Here is a 17,957-nt window from a genome sequence, read left to right as displayed (position 1 = left end):
CTATTGTCTGGATTCTTTTGAGGCCCACTGCAATCTCCAACTGTTCTTAAGAAATACAATTTATAAAAATATTTTGTCAGTCATGCCTTCTTTTGGGTAGTCGAAGATATTCAAACCTGTCCCCCCCCATTACTGTTGCTCTCTATAGCAGCCTTTTCCCAAGAAACACTGCTGAGCTTTGGAGCAGAACTTGATACATTGTTGTTCTCTGGTTCTTGATTCAAGGGTTTGAAGTAGACAGATTGACGAGCATAGATACAGACAAAAGGTTTATAGATCTTGTAGTGTCATACACATGAACACTGTGCTTTTTAAAAAATTAGATTTACCTTATTTTAGGTGAAACATGTGCACCCGCACACATATGCACCCGCAACTTTTGGTTGCAATATGGTTTCCAGTGTTATAAATTGTTATAAATAAATTCAGATAAATTTAAACAAATGTCTCCTCATGTCTCAAATTTATTACGGTAGGGCTATATAAGTATGCGCCTTACAGACTGGTGTTCTGACCTGACAGACTATCATTTTACAATGCACCATACTTACCAAGTCAAGAAGTTACCTAAAAGGAACACTTACATTAACACCACACATAAAAATGTCCCATACTATCTCCTTGAAAGTATCAATACACAGCCCCACAACAGGACATTTATACATTTTGGAAGAGCAAGGTACAGCTGGGCTGCATTGGCATATTTGGGAACCCACTTCTATGCTGAACACCAGTTGGTAGACTGAAATGTTTGCATGCCAAATAAAAGTTTGTGTGTGCGAGCTCCTTCTTTTGAGTCACATTATCCAGTGCATCTCTTTCCAATTCATTCCACAAGACATATGCGTGACGTCTATTGTGTGTGTGTGTGTGTACGTACACGTGTGATTGCAACCAAATGTGTGACATCAATTGACTGGAATGAATTAAGACATACAGCACAGTAAAAGTCAATGTCATTCATGCACTGAATCATTGATTCTCCACATGGTAATAATTGACCAGTTTGGATCATTCTTTCCCTTTCTATCCCAAGAAAACGAGATAACAATTGTCGCTGTTCCATTAGACTTTCTCGCCTGAGAGCAAATTAATAAATATAATGAAGTCTGGTTGCCGCTGCATGCTTTTGTTCCTCTGGTCAGGAGCTGGGATAGTTTACTGAGAGCAGGACCATGTTGTGCAGCAGAAGGGATGTCTCTGATTCTAGAAAGCACAGAAGGAGACCCATAAGACAAGGATAGTGAATACTATCTGAGATTCATGAGTGACAATTGGAAAATAAAGAATTAACATTCATGCCCCATCTGTGGAAGTATACACTTCTAAATATTAATGAAGCAGAAGTTATTACTACATTAAAACATTTATTTTAAAAATTACTTTCAGGTGTTTGTGTGATAAAGAAATTAAATGGCTACTTTCTGGTATAGGCTACTTCAAAGCATTCAACACCATTGTAGCTATGAAATTATATAACAAGGTATAATGACGGTCTTTTCACGAATCCCCAAGAACTGTGGAGTGTAATATCTGCAATTACTATATAATAACCATATTTACCATGTCATTTCTTTTGTAAATACCAGGGCCCAGTTTCCCAAAAGTATCTTAGACTTAAGTTCATCATTAGAATTTGAAGGAGCATCGTTAAATCCAGACTGTTTCCCCAAAACCATCGTTGCTCAAGTTACACTTAAACCCTTGTTATTTACAGACTGCCTTATACCACTTGTAGAACAGCTAAGTGCGATGTTAAATGCTTTTTATGCCATTCCCCACCACTTCATAAACTGAAGGATTCCACTAAACATAGAATAAAGCTGTTTGTCTCTCTGTGACCGCAGATAACTTTGGAGCGAAGTTGCCTACAATACATAGTTGCAATGTCTTTCAAATTATTACAAACAAGTAACAATTGTGAAAATGGCGCCGACAGATCGTGCAGCCGTGCTTCCAGTTCCTAGGCAACTTTGCAGTACTGTTTTTCTGTGTTATTGCTTACATTATTATCCCCAATTTGTGTGTTATTACATACAGCCGGGAATAACTTTTGGATATCAGAGAGGTGATAACTCACCAGCACTACAACCAGGAATACGACTTTCCCGAATCGGATACTTTGTTCGACCCCCCCCAGGGCAATTGAACTGATTCCAGAGGCTGATCCAAAACACCACCGGCAGAGAAGAGGTATTTGGAGTGGACTTCTAGGAGGTGCTCAGACAACCCACCGCTTCCCGAGTACATTACTCGCTAATGTTCAGTCTCTGGATAATAAAGTTGCGAGCATTTCCTTCCAGAGAGAAAGATTGTAACACTCTGTTTCACAGAAACATGGCTCTCTCAGGATATACTGTCTAAGCCTGTACAATCAGTTGGGTTCTCAGTTCATCATGTATCTCTCCAGGAAGAAGGGCAGGGGTGTATGTTTCATGATTAACCACTCATGGTGTGATTGTGATAACATACAGGAACTTAAGTCCTTTTGTTCACCCGACCTAGAACACCTCAAATGCCAAAGGTATTACCACGTCGCCGACACCGACGTCTTGCTTCCGGACAAGCTAAATACCTTCTTTGCCCGCTTTGAGGATAACACAGTGCCACCGACACGGCCCTCTACCAAGGACTGTGGGCTCTCCTCCGTGGCTGACGTGAGTAAGACATTTAAGCATGTTAACCCTCGCAAGGCTGCTGGCCATTGTGTTTATGGACCTATTCAATCTATCCCTATCCCAGTCTGCTGTCCCCACATGCTTCAAGATGTCCAACATTGATTTCTTGGGTACAGGAACAAAGCTAACTGAACTAAATCACCCCGTAGCACTCACTTCTGTCATCATGAAGTGCTTTGAGACTAGTCAAGGATCACCTCTGACACCCCAGACCCACTTCAATTTGCTTACCGCCCCAATAGATCCACAGACGATGCAATCGCCATCACACTGTACCCTGCCCAACCCATCTGGACATGTGGTATACCCATGTAAGCATGCTGAGCTATAAATCAACACTATTGTACCCTCCAAGCTCATCATTAAGCTTGGGGCCCTGGGTCTGAACCCTGCCCTGTGCAACTGGGTCCTGGACTTCCTGATGGGCCATCCCCAGGTGGTGAAGGTAGGAAACAACACCTCCACTTCACTGATCCTCAACACAGGTGCCCCACAAGGGTGTGTGCTCAGCCCCCTCTTGTACTCAGTGTTCACCCATGACTGCGTGGCCACGCACGCCTCCAACAATCATCAAGTTTGCAGATGACAACAGTAGGCCTGATTACCAACAATGACGACACAGCCTACGGGGAGGTGGTGACGGCCCTGGGATTGTAGTGCCAGGAAAATAACCTCTCACTCAATGTCAACAAAACCAATGAGCTGATCATGGACTTCAGGAAACAGCAGAGGGAGCACCCCCCATCCACATCGACGGGACCGCAGTGGAGAAGGTGGAAAGCTTCAGGTTCCTCGGCGTATACATCACTGACAAACTTAAATGATCCACCCACACAGACAGTGTGGTGAAGGCACAACAGCACCTCTTCAACCTCAGGAGGCTGAAGAAATTTGGCTTGGCACTTAAAGATAAACTTCTCCTTAATACAACCGCTGTGTCAGATTTCAAAAAAGCTTTACCATGCGATAATCTGAGTACAGCGCTCAGCCACCAAAACAAGCCATACAGATACCCGACCAAGTTGTGGAGTCAAAAGTCAGAAATAGCGTTATAAATATTCACTTACCTTTGATGATCATCGGAATGCACTCCCTGGAATCCCAGTTCCACAATAAATGTTTGTTTTGTTCGATAAAGTCCATCTATATGTCCAAATACCTCCTTTTTGTTTGCGCATTTAGTTCACTAATCCAAATGCACAAAGCACGGGCACTAAGTCCAGAAGAAAAGTGAAAAAAGTTCCATTAAAGTTCATAGAAACATGTCAAACAATGTATATAATCAAGCTTTAGGATGTTTTTATCATAAATCTTCAATAACATTCCAACCGGACAATTCAGTTGTCATTAGAAAGGAAAAGGAACGACCGTCGTGCTCACGGCCACGCGCGAGACTAGACGAAAGGCTTTCAGCCTGACCACTTGTTGAAACAGCTCTTATTCGCTCCCCTTTCACAATAGAAGCCTGAAACAACGTTCTAAAGACTGTTGACATCTATTGGAAGCCTTAGGAAGTGCAATCTGACCCCATTTACACTGGATAGGAAACCACTTGAAAAACTACAAACCTCAGATTTCCCACTTCCTAGTTGGATTTTTCTCAGGTTTTTGCCTGCCATATGAGTTCTGTTATACTCAGACATTATTTTAAAAGTTTTGGAAACTTTTGAGTGTTCTCTATACAAATCTAATTATATGCATATTCTAACTTCTGGGCCTGAGTAACAGGTAGTTTACTCTGGGCACCTTATTCATCCAAGCTACTCAATACTGCCCCCCATTCCCTAAGAAGTTAACCTCTCTGGGGTAGGGGGCAGTATTTTGACATCCAGATGAAAAGCGTGCCCAAAGTAAACTGCCTGTTACTCAGGCCCAGAAGCTAGGATATGCATATAATTGGTAGATTTAGATAGTGTTTTCTAAAGTTTCTAAAATTGTTAAAATTATGTCTGTGAGTATAACAGAACTGATATGGCAGGCAAAACCCAGAGGACAAACCATCCCCCCAAAAAACAAGAACAAATTCAGCTTACCACTATTTTCAAATGGTTAGTGCTATAATTATAAGCCCAAGTCCTCCGAAATTGTAGTTCCTGGGGCTTCCACGAGATGTCAGTCTTTAGAAAGAGTTGTGACCCAGAAATTGTAGTTTTTCTAGGTGGCTCTGTAGTATTTCCAAGCGCGTGGAGGAAAGCGCGTTCTTTCTTATTTATCTCTGGTAATGAACATACTGTCTTAAATTTGATTGTTTATTTGCATATTAGGATCCCTAAGATTTGATTATAAACGTTGTTTGACTTGTTTGGAAAAGTTTTAATAATGTTTGGGATTCATTTTGTATGCATTTTGATGGAGGGAAACAGTGGATTATTGACTCAAGCGCACCAGCTAAACTGAGTTTATAAAGAAGGACATTATCGAACAAAAGGACCATTTGTGATGTAACTGGGACCTTTGAGTGCCAACAGAAGAATATCAAAGGTAAGGCATTTTTTTATATCGCCATTTCTGACATGTCGCACCTGCCTAGTTGAAATATGATTTTCATGTGTTTGTATGCGGGGTGCTGTCCTCAGATAATCGCATGGTTTGCTTTCACCGTAAAGCCCTTTTGAAATCTGACACGGCGGCTGGATTAACAAGATGTTAAGCTTTATTTTGATGTATAACACATTTTCAAGAATGTTAAATATTTGAATTTAGTATTTTTGAATTTCGCGCTCTGCAATTTCACTGGATGTTGGCCAGGTGGGACGCTACCATCTCACATACCCTAGAGAGGTTAAAACCCTTAAACTTCTACAGATGCACAATTGAGAGCATCCTGTCGAGCTGTATCGCCGCATGGTACTGCACCGCCTGCAACCGCAGGGCTCTCCAGAGAGTGGCGCGGTCTTCCCAACACATCACCGGGGGGCAAACTACCTGCCCTCCAGGACACCTACAGTACCCGATGTCACAGGAAGGCCAAAAAAAATCAAGGACAACAACCACCCAAGCCACTGCCTGTTCACCCTGCTATCATCCAGAAGGCGAGGTTATCAAAGCTGGGACCGAGAGACTGAAAAACAGCTTCTATCTCAAGGCCATCAGACTGTTAAACAGTCATCAGTAGCACCTTAGAGGCTGCTACCCTATATTCAGATTTGAATTCACTGGCCACTTTAATAATGTTTACATAATTTGCATTAATCATCTCATATGTATATACTGTATCTTAGTCTATGCTGCTCCGACATTGCTCATCCAAATATTTATATATTCTTGATTAAAAATATGCTTCAAATCAAAACGACTGCATTAAAAGATACAGTATAGGCTACATAGGCCAATATATTTCAGTCATATTGAAATCAATATAATGTTCAGTCACTTGAGTTCTATTTCGCAAATTGTAGGCTACACCAATTTATTTTTTGAAGTGTGTAACAAAATGTGCGCAATGATGTGCCAAATCTGTGATACAGTACATTATTACAGGGCAAGCATAAAAATAAGCTGCCTCAATATTTGCAACCATATAAGTGGTCTCTCTTTAGGAGCTGATCCGCCATCTTTATTGTGGAATAATTGCCATGTTGAGGTTAGATTTTAATGGAAAAAGCTGGTCTGAGAGAAGCACTGTCTTTCGATCCTATCAGTATCGACACATGCTCCAACCAACGTTCTTTCTGTGCAGTGTTTTGGGAAACGCATGTTACATCTTCAGCTGTTGTAGGAACGATGCTTCATTAAAACCCTCGTAGGCCTAGGTTCCATCGCTATAGGGAAACCGGGCCCAGGTCAATAGCATAATGCTGTATAGCAGGTGCACTGTGAAAGCCAGGATGTGCCATGATAAAAATAGAGTGTATAGAGCAAACTGGCATTGTGAACCAAGCTGTCATAAATATGACAGCAAGCAATCCCCGGTGTGTAAAACAGATCTGGGTTCAAATACTTTTTGAAGTCTTTCAAATATATTTGAGTGATTGCTTTAGCCCGCCTTGAGTGCCACGGGAGGGGTTTGCACTTTAGCGACAATTCTATTGGTTCCACCGCGGCAGGCAAGCTCAATTGAAAACCCAAAATATATGAAATTATTTAAAATAGTATTTGAATCCAAGTCTGCCTGTAAGTAAAATGTGTCAGACCTGTGAGCTGGGTAGACAGCTGAAGCCACTGGAGGAGCCACTCTCGACACTGGCTAGTGGTGAGGCTACTGGGATTGAGACCCCGCAGATAGCAGGCCTGGGGAAGTGGAGTGAGGAAGAGAAGTAGTGCATCACGCTTAAGATAAAACATTTCCCTTGTAAATTTGTAATTCTGACTTACCAAAGATGATAATGTATGTTTATTTTTATGCCATAAACCATACACTGGAACATCAGCTAGCAGTTCCAACTGCTCTCTTTTTTAGAATATAGTGCTACACCCGAGTTGTAGGTTTGCTTACTGCATCGGACACATCTACTGAATACAAATTCTGCTTTGTGTAAAGGCATTTGCTAATTGATTTCTATCTAAAAATGACAGTGTTGAGACCCCTGACTTCTCTGATTATCACTTGCTATTCCATTTCAACCCATTTGTATAGAGGGAGTACCGTATTGACTTTATTTAGATCTATAAATGGCAGTCTTGAGATGGGATTATATGGAGGGGTTGTGGGGAACCTGACCTCTCTAATCTCTGTGTCAGTGAGTTGGCCCTGTCCCAGTGTGTCTAGAGCCTGATCCAAGTAAAGTAGGTCCAGGGCTTTGGCCCTCAGCCGTCGCCGGAGCAGGAACCCAGGGAGCCAGGGGTTCAGCAAGAGGTGGGAGCACAGCAGCCTCTGAGAGAGGGAACAATGGAATTAGAAGATGATCAAAATATAGGAAGGGGGAAAGAAATGGAAGCATGGGGAAAAATAAAGACCAGGAAAGAAAGGGAAGTGTAGAGAGGAATAAATGGGGAGAAAGAGTGAGAAAGACACCTGTCAGATGAATCATCCATGTGAATTGAATCCCCAAATAAATCAAAAAGAGTTCAAATAACCTGAAGCATATTGTGAAACCTAAGACCAAACACAGATGAAAGTAAACTATTTTTATACAGGGATGACCCTCACCCTCCTAATCTGCTCTCTCCAAGTTTCTTATAAAACACAATTGCATAACAATATGAAACGCGATGCTCTTTCCAAGCAGAGGCCCACTCTGAAATAAACACCAAAAATCCTTACCATGTGACCAGAGTCCATGCCTGTTAATCCCAGTGGTTGTCCGGAAAACACGCCTCTCACTGCACTGATGTCTTTCACACTGGGGTGAGCCCCACTCTGCACCTGCATAACAAACATTTCAAATCACCCCTCCCATTCTGCAGATACACACCAACTGGACCAAGCAGGACAGGTTCAACTGCACTCTCCACACAAAAAACACCCACTTACAGTCTTGTACTCTCATAACACAAAAGGCCTCAACCAATTGCTGGTGTGGGAAGTTATCACACTGTATTATTAGCATGATATGGGTGTGGACCTTTCCCTTTAGCCATTAACACAATTTCTCACTGATCATCTATGTAATGATAATTAGTAAACACAGAATTGTATAGATGGGATAACCCTTAGATGATCTGTAATATTTACATACACTGACAGTCTGGTTATGCATTTCAAAATTGTGATGAATCATTACCTACAGTATAGGCCTAGAATAAAATAAATGCATGGCAACTGTTTGAAATGTCTGTGTTCAATTAACAAAAATGCTCAGAGTTTAAAGAGCTAAATGATTAACCTTGCTGATAAGAGTAAGCAGATGGCTGCGGAGGGTCCACTCTTTGATGTGAGGTATTGACCAGGCCACACCCTTCAGGATGTTCTCACGGTGTCGGCATCTCTGCTCGTGGTACAACCTCTGGAAGTCCTGCTGCTGCTGCGGAGTCCACAGGTGGCGAATCAGGAGCTGCCTAGGGAACAGGCACCTACCAAGGAGGGGACACATATCAGATTAGAGGTTGGAAGTAACCCATCATTCACCATTCATTTAATACCCCCCCAAAAAAGGCATTTTGGAAGCATGCACGACTCCCCTAAAATTGACTTAATTGGCACTCTTTTCAATCACTCTTAAAACTGTTAGCAAATGATAGTCAATATCAGGTTGGTTGATTCACAACAACTCACATAAGAGTGAAAACCAAAATGATGGCAAAAGGCGGGATAGATATTATCACCAGGGGAATGGCTTTTAGCATGTCTTTGCGAAACTGCAAGAAAAAGAGAGAGAGGTACAGACAGAAAGAGAGCATTACATTTGAATATTTTATCAAGTTCTCTGCTGTATGGTTTATGACAGTCATAAACTGCCTCTATGATATGTGCATCCCAAATGGCACTGTAGAGGCCCTAGTCAAAAGTAGTGCACTATGAAGGGGATACAGTGCCATTTGGGACACAGTCAATGTGTCTACTGCACAAAATGTATGGCTGCCAGGGTGGAACTGCAAAGTGTGACTCACTGACCAGAATGATGGTCTCCATCTCACGGTAGGGCAGCTCTTTGAGTGAAACATCTTGAGTGAGCATTTTCATCCTTATCCTCTTCGTTTCCCTCACATCGTGTACCATGAGCCGAAATCCTGAACACATAAACACATTGCAAAAATGCTTCATGGTATTGCCTCAAAGAAAAACACATACACTTTGGGCAGCACAATCTAGCGGGAAAGGGGCTATCCAATTCCAAATGGAAAATGTTACAGCTGTAGACCGTCTATGGAGAAGTTGCACTGAGGTAGCTAAGAAGTAGCTTGGTTGTTGCGTAGGGTTGCTTGCAACCTATGCATGCAAGTAATAATACATTATTTCTTGGGGGTGCTAAGCATGTTTTTGAAGGGGCTTCACCACCATCAAACCCCTCCCTGGAACTGCCCATGAAAAGTTGTCAGTTAGGCATTAGAGGGTGTCATTTTGGTTAGGGGGTACTTACCTTTCACAAAGGTGGTATAAAGGATGTAGAGGTGGGGGAATCGATGTTCAAGGAATTTCTCATACCTCTCACTGGCTCTCTGAAATATGCCTAGTCTGCCCTGAGATAACGAGTAGTGCCTGCAGGATAATACACTGTACAAGAGAGAGGGATATCAGATTTAGAGACAAATTACATTAAAAATACCTTGTGACATTGTGTTTTTGTTAGTCTCTCCCCCCATCATCCCAGTGTTCATAAAATAATTTGGTTCTGGGTTTCAAGATTATGTTTTTGTATGTATCCCATGTGATGTTTTGTATGAGGACAGGGAAGAGTTTAGTTTGGGACACCTAAGCCTATAAAGGTTTCAGTGGGAATGTAATAGATTTCTGTTGACAATAGTCTGCTTAACCTCTGGATGCAGCATAATGTGCTAGCCTGCAGGAGGATTGCAGGCTTACTTTCAATCCCTAGACACTGATTTAACTCACAAATGTCACCTAAAAATCAGGGAAAGGATTAACACTTTGGAAATAAGAGGACTTTGCTGACTGACAGTGGTCTTTGCTCTTTCACGTGCACCTGCCGCCGGGAGAAAAAAAAAAATCACAAAATTTATCAGGAAGGCAAATGTATTTGGTTACATTGTCACCGTTTAAACAGTGCTGTTCTGAGGCATAAGCGGCATAACTGTCCGTTCTGCTTGTTAGTCACTCAATTAGCCCATGTCAGCTGACATTTTATAGATAGCTGGCTAGACTAACTTACCTAGCAATCGATTGTGTTAGTCACTTTAAAATCACATATCATAATAACATGGCATAAGTCATGGAAAACCGTGTAGAAAGCAGGAAATTAGCTTTACATTTTTTCTCATCATCCCATGGCAAAATGTGTAAAATTACAGGAAATGTGCTTTAAACCCGCAAAATGTTCACTCTGCACCATGGAAAAATGAATAGAATTGCAGAAAATGTTCTCTACCTCCATGGCGAGGCGCCGCGCCCCCCGCTTACCAAAATGGTTTCCACTAACGTTAGCTTCTATAGGCAGTCAGATTTCATACACAAAAACTAAATGAGCACATCAAAAATAATTATTTTTTTTGTCTCAATACGGTTAGGCTTAGCCATAAAGTTAGTGTGGTTAAGGTTAGGTTTAACATCTAATTTAAATTAGATATAAAAGACCAGAGTTTATGCCTTTGAGGCTATAGAAGCTAACGTTAGTACCGACCACCAGAAACTGACGAGAAGGCTGCATGCCAACGCTGTTAGCGACATTGTTTATTTCGCGTGCTTGCAACATTAGAATGATCACCGTTAGCTCTAGCTGGAAGGACCAGAGAGAATAACCAACGACAATTACCGACCAACCATTTCGAATAGGCTAGCTACTCTCCATCTTCCAGTGACATTCGCGTTATTCAGTACCTTAATCTTGAGTAGGCTAATATTGGAGTGTATGTCGACACGGTTGAGATCCCTTGAAATGGATAACTGCATCGTATTATCGTTGTAACACAGCATTGGACCCCTCTCTTGCACAGCGCCATGGTTGTTTTTACACTGCAGAGTGCGTCAATAAGGCGTGAGTGCGTCAATAGGCGTGTTTTGCATCGGCCTCCCGGTCGACTCAAAAGTACAGTATTTACGCGCGTGTTGTAATTAGTAGGATTCAGTGTTTCGCCATTCAAAGGTGATTGTCTTCATTGGGAAGGCTTTAATTCATTTCAAGGCGCTTTATTGGCATGGGAAACATGTTAACATTGCCAAAGCAAGTGAAGTAGATAATATACAAAAGTGAAACAAGCAATAAAAATGAACAGTAAACATTACACACTCAGAAGTTCCAAACGAATACAGACATTTCAAATGTCATATTATGTTTAAATACAGTGTTGTAATGATGTGCAAATGGTTAAAGTACAAAAGGGAAAATAAATAAACATAAATATGGGTTGTATTTACAATGGTGTTTGTTCTTCACTGGTTGCCCTTTTCTTGTAGCAACAGGTCACACATCCTGCTGCTGTGATGGCATACTGGTATTTCACCCAGTAGATATGGGAGTTTACCAAAATCTTTTTTGTTTTCAAATTCTTTGTGGATCTGTGTAATCTGAGGGAAATACAGTGGGGTAAAAAAGTATTTAGTCGGCCACCAATTGTGCAAGTTCTCCCACTTAAAAAGATGAGAGGCCTGTAATTTTCATCATAGGTACACTTCAACTATGACAGACAAAATGAGAGAAAAAAAATCCAGAAAATCACATTGTAGGATTTTTAATGAATTTATTTGCAAATGATGGTGGAAAATAAGTATTTGGTCAATGACAAAAGTTTATCTCAATACTTTGTTATATACCCTTTGTTGGCAATGACAGAGGTCAAACGTTTTCTGTAAGTCTTCACAAGGTTTTCACACACTGTTGCTGGTATTTTGGCCCATTCTTCCATGCAGATCTTCTCTAGAGCAGTGATGTTTGGGGGCTGTTGCTGGGCAACACGGACTTTCAACTCCGTCCAAAGATTTTCTATGGGGTTGAGATCTGGAGACTGGCTAGACCACTCCAGGACCTTGAAATGCTTCTTACGAAGCCACTCCTTTGTTGCCCGGGCGGTGTGCTTGGGATAATTGTCATGCTGAAAGACCCAACCACGTTTAATCTTCAAAGCCCTTGCTGATGGAAGGAGGTTTTCACTCAAAATCTCACGATACATGGCCCCATTCATTCTTTCCTTTACACAGATCAGTCGTCCTGGTCCCTTTGCAGAAAAACAGCCCCAAAGCATGATGTTTCCACCCCCATGCTTCACAGTAGGTATGGTGTTCTTTGTCCTCCAAACACGACGAGTTGAGTTTTTACCAAAAAGTTATATTTTGGTTTCATCTGACCATATGACATTCTCCCAATCTTCTTCTGGATCATCCAAATGCTCTCTAGCAAACTTCAGACGGGCCTGGACATGTACTGGCTTAAGCAGGGGGACACGTCTGGCACTGCAGGATTTGAGTCCCTGGCGGCGTAGTGTGTTACTGATGGTAGGCTTTGTTACTTTGGTCCCAGCTCTCTGCAGGTCATTCACTAGGTCCCCCCGTGTGGTTCTGGGATTTTTGCTCACCGTTCTTGTGATCACTTTGACCCCACGGGGTGAGATCTTGCGTGGAGCCCCAGATCGAGGGAGATTATCAGTGGTCTTGTCTGTCTTTCATTTCCTAATAATTGCTCCCACAGTTGATTTCTTCAAACCAAGCTGCTTACCTATTGCAGATTCAGTCTTCCCAGCCTGGTGCAGGTCTACAATTTTGTTTCTGGTGTCCTTTGACAGCTCTTACAGGTCTGTGAGAGCCAGAAATCTTGCTTGTTTTTAGGTGACCAAATACTTATTTTCCACCATAATTTGCAAATAAATTCATAAAAAATCCTACAATGTGATTTTCTGGATTTTTTCCCCTCATTTTGTCTGTCATAGTTGAAGTGTACCTATGATGAAAATTACAAGCCTCTCTCATCTTTTTAAGTGGGAGAACTTGCACAATTGGTGGCTGACTAAATACTTTTTTGCCCCACTGTATGCTTCTCTAATATGGCCATACACTGGGCAGGAGTTTAGGAAGTGCAGCTCAGTTTCCACCTCATGTTGTGGGCAGTGTGCACATAGCCTGTCTTCTAATGAGAGCCTGGTCTGCCTACGGCGGCCTTTCTCAATAGCAAGGCTATGCTCACTGATTCTGTACATAGTCAAATCTTTCTGTAACAGTACTCTTCTTGCGTTGTGTACAATCAATCATCGACAGGAGCTCCAACTTGTAGCACCAGTCATGGAGCTTTATTCTGATAGCAACAGCACAAAATTGCACGTCATGCAATGCACAGCTCACCATCCAACTCTGCACGTGACGCACTGTACAAAATATATGAACCCCCCCACCAGACACAGTAAGTTGCTAGCTAGTATTAGCTGGAATTCTCTACAACAAAATGCAGAACAAATATGCACCAAAAAATGCTGCATCTTATGTGTGATGTTTGAATAACATTTACAAACAAATTGATATAAATTGTACATTTAAATCATCACTTGGGAGTATAAAAATCACTTTTGACGTGCAGTGCTTTGCAACCAACAACTTACCGCTGGTTTGGTGCTTGTTCACTGGGATGATTCTAATGAAACATCCTCCCTCGTAAGCAAGCTACGCAAACCAGCCAATAAGATGTCATGTTGATTAGGTGAAGGCAAGACAAAACTAAAACCAAAAACCCATTGGCTTAACAATAAAGTGGCAAGGGGAATCACCAACATAACCCTGTTACATTTCCTTAAGTTTGGTTCAGTCACAGTGGTCAGATACTCTGCCACTGTGTACTCTTTGTTTAGGGCCAAATAGCATTCTAGTTTGCTCACTTTTTTGTTAATTCTTTCCAATGTGTCAAGTAATTATCTTTTTGTTTTCTCATGATTTTTGGGGTTTAATTGTGTTGCTGTCCTGGGGCTCTGCGGGGTCTGTTTGTGTTTGTGAACAGAGCTCCAGGACCAACTAGGGCTCGTCTCCAGATTCATCTCTCTGTAGGTGATGACTTTGTTATGGAAAGTTTGGGAATCACTTTTTTTTAGGTGGTTGTAGAACTTAGCATCTCTTTTCTGGATTTTGATCATTAGCGGGTATCATTAGCCTAATTCTGCTCTGCATGCATTATTTGGTGTTTTACGTTGTACACAAATTATATTTTTGCTGAATTCTGCATGCAGAGTCTCAATTTGATGTTTGTACCATTTTGTAAATTCTTGGTTGGTGAGCGGACCCCAGACCTCAACCATAAAGGGCAATGGGTTTCTATAACTGATTCAAGTATTTTTAGCCAGATCCTAATTGGTATGTCAAATATTATGTTCCTTTTGATGGCATAGAAGGCCCTTCTTACCTTGTCTCTCAGATCGTTCACAGCTTTGTGGAAGTTACCTGTGGCGCTGATATTTAGGCCAAGGTATGTATAGTTTTTGTGTGCTCTAGGGCAACGGTGTCTAAATGGATTTTGTATTTGTGGTCCTGGCGACTGGACCTCTTTTTGGAACACCGTTATTTTGGTCTTACTGAGATTTAATGGCAGGGCCCAGGTCTGGCAGAATCTGTGCAGAAAATCTAGGTGCTGCTGTAGGCCCTCCTTGGTTGGTGACAGAAGCACCAGATCATCAGCAAACAGTAGACATTTGACTTCAGATTTTAGTAGGGTGAGGCTGGGTGCTGCAGACTGTTCTAGTGCCCTCTCCAATTTGTTGATATATATGTTGAAGAGGGCGGGACTTAAGCTGCATCCCTGTCTCACCCTGTGGGAAGAAGTGTGTTTTTCCCCCATTTTAACCGCACACTTGTTGTTTGTGTACAGTACATGGATTGTATAATGTCATATGTTTTTCCCCCAACACCACTTTCCATCAATTTGTATAGCAGACCCTCATGCCAAATTGAGTCAAAGTTTTTTTTTAAATCAACAAAGCATGAGAAGACTTTGCCTTTGTTTTGGTTGTTTTGTTTGTCAATTAGGGTGTGTATGGTGATAATATGGTAAAAAGCCAATTTGACATTTGCTCAGTACATTGTTTTCACTGAGGAAATGTACGAGTCTGCTGTTAATGATAATGCAGAGGATTTTCCCAAAGTTGCTGTTGACGCATATCCCACGGTAATTATTGGTGTCAAATTTGGCTCTACTTTTGTGGATTGGGGTGATCAGTCCTTGGTTCCAAATATTGGGGAAGATGCCAAATATTGGGGAAGATGCCAGTGCTTCTACACCTGCATTGCTTGCTGTTTGGGGTTTTAGGCTGGATTTCTGTACAGTACTTTGAGATATCAGCTGATGTACGAAGGGCTATATAAATACATTTGATTTGATTTGAGCTAATGATGATGTTAAAAAGTTTAAGTATAGCCTATTGGAATTTGTTGTCTGTATATTTGATCATTTCATTGAGGATACCATCAACACCACAGGCCTTTTTGGGTTGGAGGGTTTTTATTTTGTCCTGTAGTTCATTCAAGGTAATTGGATAATCCAGTGGGTTTTGGTAGTCTTTAATGGTTGATTCTAAGATTTGTATTTGATCATGTATATGTTTTTGCTGTTTGTTCTTTGTTATAGAGCCAAAAAGATTGGAGAAGTGGTTAACCCATACATCTCCATTTTGGATTGATAATTATTTGTGTTGTTTGTTTAGTGTATTCCCATTTTCCCAGAAGTGGTTAGCTATGGATTCGTCAATTACATTGAGCTGATTTCTGACATGCTGTTCCTTCTTTTTCCGTAGTGTATTTCTGTATCGTTTTAGTGATTCACCATAGTGAAGGCATAGACTGGGTCTCTATGTTTTTGGTTGGACAGGTTTCTCAATTTCTTTCTTAGGTTTTTGCATTCTTCATCAAACCATTTGTCATTGTTGTTCATTTTCTTCGGTTTTCTGTTTGACATTTTTAGATTTTTAGATTTGATAGGGAAGGAATGGAATGGAAAACTATATGTTGTTTGTTTCTGGATGATGCGTCATGCAGCCTTGTTGACTAAATGACCGAGTACTGTTCCCCGCTTTCGCTCGATGACGCGATGGACATATGCCCGGTGCCCCGCGGCTCAGCATAATCGAATCAGCACATTGAAACCGCCGTCGCCGTGCGTGAAAGTACAAGCGACCCATAGAGATGTATGGCAACGGTGATCTGTCCCATAATGGCTTCTGTGACCGGAAGGGCAACGCCATTGAGGCCATATACATTTTTAAGTAGTCCATTTTCTTCTACTACTACTATTATGATGTAATATCAAGTTATCTCAGCATGTAGGCCACATTTGTCTAAATATTAAACTGAATTAAATTGTAGGGACACTATATAGCCAGCAGATGGCAATCTTGTACATCACATCAGGCTGAGTTGCTGCCACTAGTTACCACAGCCACAAATAATTATGGCTAAACCCCGACCATTTCTAAAATGTATCTTTTTAAAAGCTGATTTGAACCCTAACCTTATCCATAACCGTAAACACACTGCTAACCTTATGCCTAACTTAAATAACATTTTTGTTGTCATACATCTTTACGACACAGCCAATTTTGACTTTGTGGCTCTGGTAACTAGTGACAACCACTGAGTAGGGCAGTCTGTCAAATGAGTTGACCTAGATGTTGCCCACTGATAGCTCTAGACAAGTTACTATAGGTGAAGACCTTAGGGTCAGAATAAGTAATTGTAAATACAAGTTCAGAGTGAAGTATTAATGTAACTTATAATGTAGGATATTCAGTTGGTACCTGACACTGCTTTAATAAAATTATATACAGGAGAATTTGAACCATAAGATGAGGGTGAGGTGAGACACTAGCTATAAGTGAGATACTTGCCTATAGCTGATGCAACGGTACAATGCTGGCTTTAGCATGCAATTGATCTAAACTAGACACTGGTGGAGGACCTGGTTCAGAGACCGTGTCACTTGAATGAGCCGCAGTGCGTCCAGGGGACAGCCTGTCCCTCGAGTTTATCGGCCATGCGATATCTCTATCTTGGATCTATATTGGTCACTGACTGAGCATCGCAGGGGAAGATTTGTAGTGGCTAGTTCCGAGAAAGTCCTAGGACCTAGTGGGTATCTCATGATGTGGTTGGAAAAGTTACAATATGTACACACTAAGCTCTCCCAGGCAACATCTGCTATATTTTAATTTTGTAGAGAAAACAAGGCAGTGTGTATTTTGAGGATATTACCTGGTTTTTGATCATCATCTATCACCATGATGTTTTTTTCTTCAGTCTATGTTTTTTGACTGTCATTGATGTGTAAATGGTAAATGCAAATGCTATGAATAAAGTATCAAGTGATTTTTGGAAATGGATGTTTGTTTGCAAAGATATTTGCAAATGAATAAAATTGAAAATGACCTAACCTTGAAAGCTCTAGCATCAAGCATCAATTATGCCAGTCAAATAGAAGATGATCATTTAATGAAGATACAGATCTTAATTTCTCCTGCAACAGGGTGATGAAATTAAGATCTTACATCTGCAAAGGCCCAACAACATTATTTGTATAGGCTTTGTGCACTGGAGTTCCCCACAGGCCTTTTTGACGACTGACCGCTAGTGGTGTTGCCATCCAAATGTGGTAGTGATTACCAAGCACAGAGAGCGCTAATCCACGGAGGGTCCTTGCCGCCAACACACACTCTGTCACTTCTAAGTGGCATTATTGATTCCATGTGATGAAGCTCTATTTTTAAAGTCAGGACAAGGCTAATATTGGAAACATTCTTATGATACCCACCCATCCCGATCCTTTT

The 17,957-nt window shown here is 41.3% G+C and overlaps 1 protein-coding gene across 1 annotated transcript; it reads right to left on the bottom strand.

Moving 5' to 3' along the window:
- Nucleotides 1–256: 256 nt before the first annotated feature.
- Nucleotides 257–11,250, bottom strand: LOC110528259 (LETM1 domain-containing protein 1). Its single transcript, XM_021610170.3, has 9 exons — nucleotides 11,053–11,250; nucleotides 9,638–9,771; nucleotides 9,172–9,287; nucleotides 8,833–8,915; nucleotides 8,444–8,630; nucleotides 7,882–7,983; nucleotides 7,339–7,491; nucleotides 6,812–6,908; nucleotides 257–1,206 (listed from the first exon to the last, which is right to left on the bottom strand). Exons 1-9 carry the CDS (start codon nucleotides 11,172–11,174, stop codon nucleotides 1,142–1,144), a joined length of 1,059 nt encoding a protein of 352 aa, XP_021465845.2. The 5' UTR covers nucleotides 11,175–11,250; the 3' UTR covers nucleotides 257–1,141.
- Between the last annotated feature and the right edge of the window lie 6,707 nt (nucleotides 11,251–17,957).

This window comes from Oncorhynchus mykiss, chromosome 7, assembly GCF_057628025.1.
Source record: "Oncorhynchus mykiss isolate SJ-2025 chromosome 7, ASM5762802v1, whole genome shotgun sequence".
NCBI classification, from domain to species: Eukaryota; Metazoa; Chordata; class Actinopteri; order Salmoniformes; family Salmonidae; genus Oncorhynchus; species Oncorhynchus mykiss.
This window is presented reverse-complemented; position numbering and strand designations above follow the sequence as displayed.

Bases quoted from the DNA above. Each gene is read 5' to 3' on its own strand.
- LOC110528259 (XM_021610170.3), bottom strand. From the start codon at position 11,174: ATGGCGCTGTGCAAGAGAGGGGTCCAATGCTGTGTTACAACGATAATA. The intron at 8,916-9,171 runs GTCAGTGAGTCA...TTTTTCTTGCAG, and splicing joins AGATGGAGACCATCATTCTG to TTTCGCAAAGACATGCTAAA. The intron at 6,909-7,338 runs GTCAGGTTCCCC...CCACTTCCCCAG, and splicing joins CTGACACAGAGATTAGAGAG to GCCTGCTATCTGCGGGGTCT.